Below are 11,173 nucleotides of genomic sequence, written 5' to 3' on the forward strand. Positions count from 1 at the left end.
TTTAATCTTCCTTTCACAAGCCAATAAGTCTTTCATTGCAATTAGAAGATATAAAGCCAAGTAAAATGGAGCAAATCCTTCACTCTGTGACACGTTAGTGATTACCTTTGCTTCTCCTATTTCCTTATCTGCAGTCTCAAGCACTATTTCTTTGTGTCTTTCCAACTGCTGTGCCAAGTGATCTATTTCATTCAGTTCTTGACACAGTTCTTCATTTTTATTGCTTAAATCCACTACCTCACTAGTCACATTTTGTTTAGTGTCCAAGAGATCTTGAATGCTATTTTCAAGTTCTTTGTTTTTTTGCTGAAGATATTCAACCTGAAAGACATTTTTCATTAAAATATTAATATGCATTGTTAAATTAGGTAGCAAAAGTTCCTTCCAATCTTCTGAAATACTGTATCTCTATATCCAAAGTAAAAAAGTGATATCCTGTTAAAAATTTTATATTTTTAGAACTTAACGCTTGAAAAATAAATACAATGTTATAAGCTCTCTCATATTCATGAATACTGTTATCTAAAGACAACCAAACATTTCTTGTCAAATAAAAACCATATACTGGGACCAAGCCTGAACAAATAGTCTTGATGGTGCAAAACCAGCTTCATGCAGTTCTGGGCTCACTCCCTGTACAATCAATTTGTATTCATTATGACTTACTAATTCAGGATCACTGGGCACAGCTGTCCTGCTTCCAAGTCATAGCTCATTCTGCATTTTTGAAACACTGAACCTAAACTAATAAACTCTTCAGTGTGGCTCACATACCACAGTACATCATGCACAATCAGAACACAAAACATCTAACTCACGTGAGAAAAACCTGAGAATTTATAGTATAATAGTATAAGTCAAGATATAAGCTTTACTTGATTTATTTGATTTTTACTCCAGCCCATCTCTAAATTCTTCTTTGGAGACCTGTACTGAATGCATGCTAACACACACTGTAAACACAAACACCTTTATCCTAAGCTTATCCTTTCCTCACAAGTTTGTGTTGGGATGAAGGTGGGGACCATTTGAAACCCGTAAGGAAGATTCCCCACTCTCTCACGAATATCTACAGGGCTACTCCTTATCATAATTACAAATACCATTGTTACTTTCTAAGGCACAAATGGCATATATGCATTAACCTTCTAACTAAATAAAGGATTTTCAAACTTGCTGAAAACAGTGTGTCACATAAAAATTTGCTGAATACTTTCAGATTAACATACTATCTATAGATGTGAGTTCACTGAATTCTTTACCAAAATCTTTCTGACAGACTTTTAAAACAGGAAATTAAATTTCCTTAGAAAAGAAACACTGCCACCTAAAAAGAAAGGCAAGTTCCGTCGATTGATTCTGTATCTATAGTGATTTTTTGAAGAGCTAGAAGTTTTGTGGGTTTTTTCTTTTAAATTGCTATATTTTTAGGTCTGACTAAACAACTGTAATAAATTAATTACCTGTAAATTCAAGTGGGAAATAAGCTTCTCATTACTTTTAGTTCTTGATTCCAGAGAGAGAACCTCATGAGAACGCCCACCATCCAATGCCAGCATTAAGCGCTCGATTTCTTTGTCTCTCATCTCAACCTTTGAGGGACAAAAAAAATGCTCTGGTATTCTCATACACCATTAATAGACCCTTCATTTAAACAGACAAACACATAACATTCTGTAAAAAGACATGCAACTAAAAATGCAATTTTTATATTTTATTTTTTTTATTTTTTTAATTTTTGGTTCTTCTGACAGAAGTTGTATCTTGAAAGAGAAATAAATTAATCAAATAGAATTTGAAAGGAAAAACTGAAACAGTTCCTACTAGATCACATTCTTAAAGAAAATAAAATAATTTTAATTTAAAGTTAATTTAACAAATGCTACAACTTAACTGAGACTAGCACTTAAATTTTGGAAAAAAAACTTCCAAGTTAAGTCAGTGACTATTCCAGTCACCAGAAAAAAGGAAATATTGGAACAGGAAAACCAAGATACGAAGAAAAAGGAATGACAACAGTGTCCACCAATCCCTAGATTTTGAAAGACATAACATATGAACATTTGATGTAATTCCTTTACTTAAAAATTGTACATATCTTATCAATCAACTCTCATTAAAACATAAAATCCGTTGTTCATAAATTAGCTATCAAAAATTGAAAAAAATATAACCAGTTCAAGAAGTGAAAAAATTATCCTAAGATATATGTAGATCAAATTGCTGTTTTGGACAATTTAACACTTAAGCACTAAAAAATGCAGAAAAATTCTACTTATGATTGTCAAGTTTAGCTTATTTAATATAATTTCAATACACAAAATTTATCAGCAAAACCATCAGGCAAGTATTTTGTCATTGCTGCTGTCTCCAAAAGCAGAGGAGGGAGACTGCTCAACATAGCCAAGTTAGAATTATATTTCACAAGCCCCACAATGCCAAGGTTTTTAAGCCACCAAGGCCATTGCCATGGCTATGACACCCAAATAATAACATTAATAATAAAACAACAATACCACTACTACTGATGATATAAACATACCTGTTTGCTGTAATTTTTCATTCCACTTTCAGATGCCTCCAGTTTTTCCTGTAGCTCTGTTACTTCTGACTGCAGTTCTTGAATTCTGAAATGTAGTGCTATATTTTTTTATGTGAATTCATGGAAGAACTGTATGTACACAATTCAATACCTGCATATTCTCTCTGCTTCTGAACCCAGATGCCCTCTTACTTCCCTTCCTCAACAGGATGGGGGAGAAAAGACAAACAAGCTCAGGGGTCAAGACAAAGACAGGGATACCATCTCCCCATTACCGTCACCAGTGACAGACTCAAGTCGGGGAAGATTACTTGAACTTATCAATCAAAAGGAGTAGAACAGTGAGAATCAAAGACACACCTCAACACTTCAGAGTTAAAAAGCTCTTTGGCTCACCGATTATCAGCCACCTGGAGAAGGTCTGCGATGTAAGGGTCCTCTGGCTGAGGCACTGGGTAGGCACTGACACCTGATGGGGGCACAAGGTGGTCTATCTGCATGCGCTGACGCCTGAAGGGAATGCTTTTCCTCCTGCCACCTAAAAGCCCAAACCCAGAGATATATTACTTGGAGTTAAAGCAAGGGAGTCATCTTCCTTAATACAAAATTAAATTTCCTATTTATTCTACTGCATTCAAATTCGTTCCTAACACAAGTGATGACCTAATGAAACTTTATACAGAGAAATGACAGAATTCAGAGCCCAAACTTTCAAAGGGTAATGTTACTCTACTGGATCTTTTACTACAGTAACTTCTCTTAGAGGAAAAGATATTATGTTCTGAAGATCCAAAAAAGCCCCCAAAAAAGGTGAAATATCTGTGATTAGTTACACTAACCAGGTGTTTGCACCACTGCTTGCAGATTCTTCTCCTGAAGCTGCTGAATTTTTTCATTCTTGGCTTTGGTTTCTTTTTCCAGCATTTTAATTTTATGTACATATTGGTTATTCAAAAATTTTAAGTCAGATGTTTCATGTTCAACCCTCCTTAAGGAAGCTTTCAAATCTTCAAGGGAGAGAAAAGAAGTATTATCTCTCTTATTCACTATTATTTTTCCTAGCAGCACCAAAATAAGCATAAAGAAAATCCTATATTCTTTTTCCATAGTATAAAATTATCAACTGCACATACATATGAACATACTATTACAAACAAACACACAAAAAGATGTATTTGTACATGTTTCACAAATAAACACCCATTGTGGAACAAAGGCACATTTAAGAGCAGTACTTAGTTTTCAATTATAAAATACCATTTCAAGGTACGAAAGTATATGTTAAGACTTCTAACATCCTCATATCTTATTAAAACAATAATTTGCAGAACTTCCAAAGTTTTTTGACTGCAAAAGAAATGTCTGAGCATGAACCTTAATTCATTAAGGCACCAAACTTCATGACTATTCACACTCACTTAAAAGTACAGATAAAAGAATCTGAAGATCAAGGATTTAGCCACAATTTTATTTTGGCATGGAATGATTAAAGAAAAAAAAAAGTCATTATTTGTATATTACCTTTAATATGATGATCAGACTGCTCTTTCAGTTTTAATATTTCTAAATGTAGATCATTATTTTCCCTGGTAAGTCTAGCATTCTCTGTTTTATAAGGTTCCAAAATAGTATCATAATTGCTGCATTCTTTCTCAGTTTTTCCAGAAGATAACTTTGCTCTGCGCAAGCTCTCTGTTGTATGAACTAAATCACTAGGATAAAGGAGCATCAGGTGTGTTAGCAACCTTATCAGCCTTCATACTGCAGATGCAAATGTTAAGTATGATCTGAGAAACAAAACCCTTTCCCCAAGATGGGGAACAATTGAGTTCAAACAAAGGCAACAAAACATTCATGTCATGTAAGAAAAACCAAAAGATAGGAACCATCTGTTTAAAAAAACAGTAAATAGGAAAGAAAAGAACAAAAAAAAAAAGAAAACAGGATAGTTACAAAGCATATCAGGAGTTTACTGTTAAGTATCAAAGCTATGATGGAGAGAGTAAACCAGGTAGATACATGAATGAGACTTAATGCTGAAGACAGATTACTCCATCTGTACTACATACTAGAGAGCAACAGATCCAGAATAGCTACATTTGCATGTTTAGTCAAATATAACTGGATTATTATGGAAATCACTATGTTCTTAATAACATCAAAGCCAAAAAACGGCAGATGTAATAAGAAGGAAATCTGAAAATTTGGGGCTATTTTTCTGTTATGGATCTTGTCAAAAGGGCAGAAATAACAAATTTAAAATTCTCTAAATGAACCCATAATAAATTAAGATGTGCTTGTTTTATTTTAAGCTGCTGAACAGGCAATAGGAATTATTTTTTATACAACCAGTTATAAGAGCATGTCCTTTTAAGCACATATCAATAATGATTATTTTTGGCTCTCTTACGAGGTTAGAAAAGTTGATTTTTTCCTATGCCATAGATCCTTAGAAGCAATTCTACTGAATTAAACTAAATCTTAAGATGTTCCCATCACTAAAGCAAACCCATCTGACTTCATCAGACACTGGAACTTAATGTTAGCTCTGAAATAACACTGCTACAAAATAATATTCAGATTAAGCCTTCTTCCTTACATGTCAAAAATCAAACAATACCTACTATATGATTACTATCTTTTTAATGAATCTTCTTCTGAATACCTGAAAAGCTTTTCCACCAAAGGTAAACTCTCCACTCCCAGTGACTGCCGGTAGCCCAGCTGATCCAGACGTTTCCTGAGATTAAGGAACCTTCGCTCTGCACTTGTATTCATTGTAAATACACCTCCAAAGCTGCTTTTGTCACAGTCAAGAAAAACAGGACACCTGCAAAAGATTGTTGGTTACATCATCTGCGCTTTAGAGAAGGAAAAATATATATACATAAATATATAGAAAAAAAATTTTTCATTCTATAGGAAATCCAGTTCATAAGCATGCCCTTAAAAGTTAGGTAAATCAAAACAGGATCACTGCAACTGAAAAGTTTTAAACATATTTATATATTCCTTTAAAAATAAATATTTGTCTTGGCAGTTAGTTTTCTCATTATATTCTGAATTTTTTTTGAATCATGGTCATCATTGTATCTTACACAATACAAACTGACTCATTACTCTGAAAAACTCATACTTTTTTCTTTCATATATAAATCTTACTTTCAAAGTTTATAAGCAAGTACTTAATATAACTTACGCCAACCATTTCTAAAACTACCTAAAATGTGTAAAATGTTAAAGACAGATTAACTTTCAACATCTTTATTTTATAACAGAAAACAGGGAAAGATAAAAAATATTGGTGTACTGTAAAAATATAAAAAAATATTGATGTACTTGCATCATTTTCTGGAAAATACAGCTCGAGGATCAGAGAGTTGGGTTTTTTTGAATTGACTGATTAGTTATCTTTTTATTACAAAGCTGATCTAAAGGGGACTAGATCAGCATTATTGTGTCTGAATCCAAATGATAATTTCGGTTTTTCCAAGTACATTTGAGGGAAGAACTTTTACATAATTATGTCCTTCTGAATTTAGACATAGAATGAGAAGACAAATCAAGTACTAAAGCTTATATTTCTTAATCTGTGAAAACATCTGTTCAATAGTTATAAGTATGTTTGAAAAGTAGTTATTTCTGTAAAACATATTCCCCCACATTTCTTCAGAAGTTTCAGCATTAACCTACTGGCTGCAAAGACCTCAGCAGCCAAACTACCAATTCAAGGAGGTGTTGTTTGTATCTCATATAAAAGGAACAGAATATAGAGACCACCAAAACTATCATCACAGTCCTCGGATTTTAATGTTTGCTTCTCATATAAAAGGAACAGAATATAGAGACCACCAAAACTATCATCACAGACCTCAGATTTTAAAAAGTTATTAAATAATAATATGAAGGTATTTGAAAATAAAATGAATTATTAATAATAAAGTGAGGAAAATGTGCATGTTTCTATCATATCTAACGCTGGAAAGTTAAGATTTCATCTCATTTTATTAAAAAGCTACAAAGAAGTCTAGCAACAGACCTGTGGTTGCTGGGTTCTGCTCTGTAGATGAGAATCACCAGTCCTATAAGCAAGGCATCTGTTCTGGGTACTACCAAAAATATTTGCTTGAAGAGGTTCAGGTTGTTGGGATATTAACTAAGCAATGGTATGGCCAACAATCCCTTACATGCTGTGCTGGGATGGCTGAAGAAGGCAGCGGCACACTTTCTTTCCACCAGTGTGCTAAGTGGAAGTCAATGTCCTGATCCGTAGTAAATGGTCTTCAAAGATTAAAGAAACAAGTCCTTGGTATTTCTGTATTAAAGTTGAAGATTCTTTGTTGAATTCAGGAAAAGTGTGATTGTGTTACTTTGTCTAGATTGAGTCCCAGGAATACATCTTATACTACTACAGAAGAAAACTGGTAACTCCTGATCCCATCTTCTCCTTAAGAAGACTTGTATCAGTTAAAAATATTAAATTACCTTAAAATAGTTCATCAGATTTGCTTAAGAGCTTGTGTTTTAGAAAGAACAAAGATTTTTTTACTAATCTAATCGAGAAACTTTTGCAGAAGAAATATCACGAACAAAACCGTGTCACAGCTTGTACAGGAAGAGAATTTTCTGCAGTAACTGCAAAGAAAAATAAATGGACATATGTTAGCAATTCAGTAACTGTGGCTAGGAAGTACATATATACATTTAAATCCCTACAATTTAAATCCCTACAATGAGCATTTAAGATATAGTAACCTAAACATAAGCCAATATAAGGAAGTACTGATAAATTGCTGCTGGTTGAATCACTCTCCTTCCTAAAACCTGAAAATTTTAATTTTACTCATTATTACCACTGGAACCAACACAGAAAGGGCATTATCTTATATTCCCTAGAGCCACATCTGATCCACAATAAGCCCAGGAAATGAATAGCTGTAGTATAGGTCCACAAGGTATCCTGGAATGAATATAAGAATTTGGGTTGTTATTCCAGAGAGCTTAACATAGATATTAACGTCTTCAAAGACAGTAATTGTCATACACCCCTTGCTGGAAAAAGAATATGTGTCAGTAATTCCAGACCTCTGCCATTACAGACTACCATAATTTAAATCTTATATCCTAAATTTAGTCTATCACTAGTCTTACCATGACATGACAAAGTATCTAGTAACTTCTACATGAGGAAAACTTGTTTTTCTGGAACATAAAATCAAAATATTAATAATAATTAATTGATTCAGTTGAATCCAAGACCTGTCTGACACAATATCCTACGTCTCTTGACAGTTGCGACAGCAAGAGTATAAAAACCTAAATAAAACGAGCCAAATCTTACTCCTATATACATTTTCTTCATGTAAGCTGACAATGCAGGGCCTTGAAGGGCTCCAAGTTGGACTGAAATAATTATAATAGTACCTGACAGACCTTTCTCTGAGCAGTCATATTGATACTCAGCTGTAGCCTTTACTAGTCATATTGATTCCTAACTTACCATTGGCCTTTTGGATCACTCTAAAGCATCAATTAGAGGCACTCACAGTGACACATCTCACTGAGTGGTTGTTACCACTTTAGAGACCACAGCATGTATTACCTTGTCTTTACTATCACTGCTCCTTAACTCTGGAATCATTACTCAGTCTGGTGAAATTCTTCTGACACTCTTGGACTGCACTCAACGTGTCCACATAATGAGGAAATTCTGTCCCCTGCTGTTTAACCCCCTCTTCCAGATTACTGATCTGTTTGTCATGGCTTAAACCCAGTTTGCAAGCAAGCACCACACAGCTGGCTTGCTTACTCCCCCCACTCCCACAGGGATGGAGAGGAGAACCAGGGGGAAAAAGGAAAAACTTGTGGTTTGCCATAGGAACAGATTAAGACTTGAAACAAAATATTATAGTAGTAGTAGTAGTAGTAGTAGTAGTAGTAATAACAATAATAATAATAATAATAATAATAATAATAATAATAATAATAATAATAATAATAATAATAATGACAAGAAAAGTGAGAGATATTGATAAAACCCAAGAGATGCACAATGCAATTGCTCACCACCTGATGACTGATGCCCAGCCTGTCCCTGAACCACAGTCAGCCCTTCTCTGGGTAACTCCCCCAATTTATATACTGGGCATGAAGTTCTGAGGTGTGGAGTACCACTCTGGCCAGCTCATACCTCATATCTGTCCTAGCTATGTTCCCTCATGGCTTTCCGTGCAGCTCCTCACTGGCACTGAGAAGTCCTGCTGAGAGCAAGCACTACCTAGCAACAACCAAAACACCAGAGTGTTATCAACATTATTCTCATGCTGAATCCAAAACACAACATTGCTAGGAAGGAAACTAACTTTATCCCAGCTGAAACCAGGGCACTTGGTCTTGGCTCTAAACCATAGATTAGATGAATTCACAGTGACACATCTTTCTGAGCAGTTACTGCCATTTCAGAGACCAAGGCATGTATCACTTTGTTTTTATTAACAATATTCTTCAATTTCCACTTATTACTCAGTCCGGTGAAACTCTCCTGCAATAATTGAGATTGCACTTAACATATCTATAAAATGAGCAAATTTTGTCCCTTGCTGTTTAACCCAATCTTTCAGATCACTAGTCAGACTTAAACAGCAGACAATCTTCTGTACATTCACTGTGAAGTAGTACTTTCTACTCTCTCTTTTAACACTAGCTTCTTTTCTCCATTTCTGACAGAGACCTGCTTTCTTAAAAGCATTTGGTAAAAAAACTTCTCAAAAAGTTTTTTGGAAATCCAAGTTTTCTACATTATTTGCACCCAGTCAATTCAATAGAGAATATGCTTTTCTTTAAAGAAGCTTAATAGCCTTGTGAATCACAACTGAGTCCTGATGAAAGGTATGTAACACCTACTAAATGTCTGTAAGTTTGCAAAATACTGGAAAACACTCTTAACAGCTTTGGTATTTCCCATGAGAGAGGCTACCTTAGCTGCATAGTTCACATCATTTGTCATCTAAATATTTATTGCAATTTAGTGCTGCTGTGAAGAAAATAAAATTCCCATTTTTGACAAAAAAATAGAAAAGAAAAAAAATGAACACTACTTTTAAATCAGTCATTTTCTTAACAGGATTTATTGATATGTCTAAATGATTACATTTCTCAGTTGCTTGCTGAAGAGTATTCAGAGCCAATAGCCTCATTTTTTGTTCCCCCTTTGCTCATGAAGACTGCTGAAGGTGACAACATTCACATGCTTCAATTTATAACATGCTTGGATGGCTGTGAACAGTTTTTTGAAGACATAAATGTTTAAGTAATAGATATGTTTAGCCCCTTAAGAACTGTTCCCTACTGTTTTACATCACCAGTGTCTAAAACTGAACCTTGATGTGAAAGATGGGCAATAGTGGAACCTTATATCCAGCTGTTCTAGGCTTTAAGTAGAGAATCAGCTGGCATAAAATCGTGTAAAAGAAGCAATGTTTATAGGTATTAGATTAGCAGATTGAAGTCCTCCTTTTATTTGGAGAACAACACAGCAAAGTTGATGGTGAGTACAGGTTAAGAACTGTTGCAGATGCAATACTTGTGTTATCAATAAGAAAATGTAATAATAAAAAAACAGAGCAAAGGCAGATCTTGGTCATGGAAGAAATAAGGCAGTCATTGAGTCATGTGGACAACAAAACTACATCACTAACAGTTGAACACAAAGAAATTTCTACGGACAAACATATATGCTATGATTTTATTTTTTTAATTGAGTCTGTAACATTAACACCAAAGACAATTATGAACTGCAGTTTCAGTCTCAGTTTTGGGAAATACCAAAATTTTCATTCAACAGAACTTAAACGTTAAAGATTTTTTCCCTTTTTGTTCCTGTCCTGTTCGCCCAGGTACCAAAGGCAGTCAGGGGACCTCACATTTGACTACTGCAGTGCTTTAGGGCTGTGCCGTGACATGCAGCTGCTGCAACATCATCTTCAAGAAACACCCAAAGAGCCAGCACTTGCTTTAGGGAAGTCTGATTCCAAGTGGATGAGCTGGGAGTTCATTTCTGACTAAGATATTCACGCAACACGTTTGCTGTGAAGTCTCAGCACTTTGCAAATGGAAAGACACCACTTGCTGACAAAAACAGATTTCTGCGCTAAAGTGTCATGGAATGCCAGAATGGCTGGGGTTGGAAGGCAGCTCTGGAGATCATCCAGCCAAGGCAGGGTCACCTGGAGCAGGAGACGTGAACGCGTCCAGATGCGTTTGGAATGGCTGCAGAGAGGAAGCCGCCAAGAGCTCCCTGGGCAGCCTGTCACCATATCCTGTAAGTTCCCACTACAGCACAAGAAAACTCTTTCGGTTATGAGCCTGCTCATCACCCGTCTCGCTAAACTGGAAGCTTTCCAGCAACCCCAATCTGTACCAACAGAGGGGCGGTCGGTCCCTCTCCAAACAGGTTTACGCCGCTTTTCCCCCACACTTACCACTAAAAGAAGGCGCCGGCAACCGGGGCCGCTGCGGAGCGGCCGCGATGTCCCAGCGTTTGAAAACCTTTGAAAATGGCGCGCGGAGCAGCGGCCGCTTCCGGCCCGTCACCGCAGCAACGGGGGGGCCTGCCCCGCCTCGGCCCTGCCC

General features: G+C 35.7%; 1 protein-coding gene across 6 annotated transcripts in view; it reads right to left on the reverse strand.

Annotated features, from left to right (window-relative positions):
- The window catches only part of CEP135 (centrosomal protein 135), a 34,346-nt gene extending 23,216 nt beyond the window's left edge, over positions 1 to 11,130 (reverse strand). For 3 of the 6 annotated variants that reach the window (XR_001521191.3, XM_015625578.3, XM_015625582.3), the window contains exons 1-9: positions 11,023 to 11,129; positions 6,582 to 7,177; positions 5,208 to 5,372; positions 4,064 to 4,254; positions 3,382 to 3,549; positions 2,939 to 3,080; positions 2,543 to 2,627; positions 1,464 to 1,592; positions 106 to 321 (exon numbers count right to left, since the gene is read on the reverse strand). Coding sequence is in view for 5 of the 6 variants with exons in the window: in XM_015625578.3 (XP_015481064.1) it covers positions 106 to 321; positions 1,464 to 1,592; positions 2,543 to 2,627; positions 2,939 to 3,080; positions 3,382 to 3,549; positions 4,064 to 4,254; positions 5,208 to 5,320 (1,044 nt within the window). In the remaining variant the exon portion in view is untranslated. Of the gene's footprint in view, positions 1 to 105; positions 322 to 1,463; positions 1,593 to 2,542; positions 2,628 to 2,938; positions 3,081 to 3,381; positions 3,550 to 4,063; positions 4,255 to 5,207; positions 5,373 to 6,581; positions 7,178 to 8,732; positions 8,820 to 11,022 lie in introns of all 6 variants that reach the window. The other 3 variants (XM_015625580.3, XM_015625581.3, XM_015625583.3) reach the window with 3 other exon arrangements.
- Between the last annotated feature and the right edge of the window lie 43 nt (positions 11,131 to 11,173).

Source organism: Parus major, chromosome 4 (genome assembly GCF_001522545.3).
Source record: "Parus major isolate Abel chromosome 4, Parus_major1.1, whole genome shotgun sequence".
NCBI lineage: Eukaryota > Metazoa > Chordata > Aves > Passeriformes > Paridae > Parus > Parus major.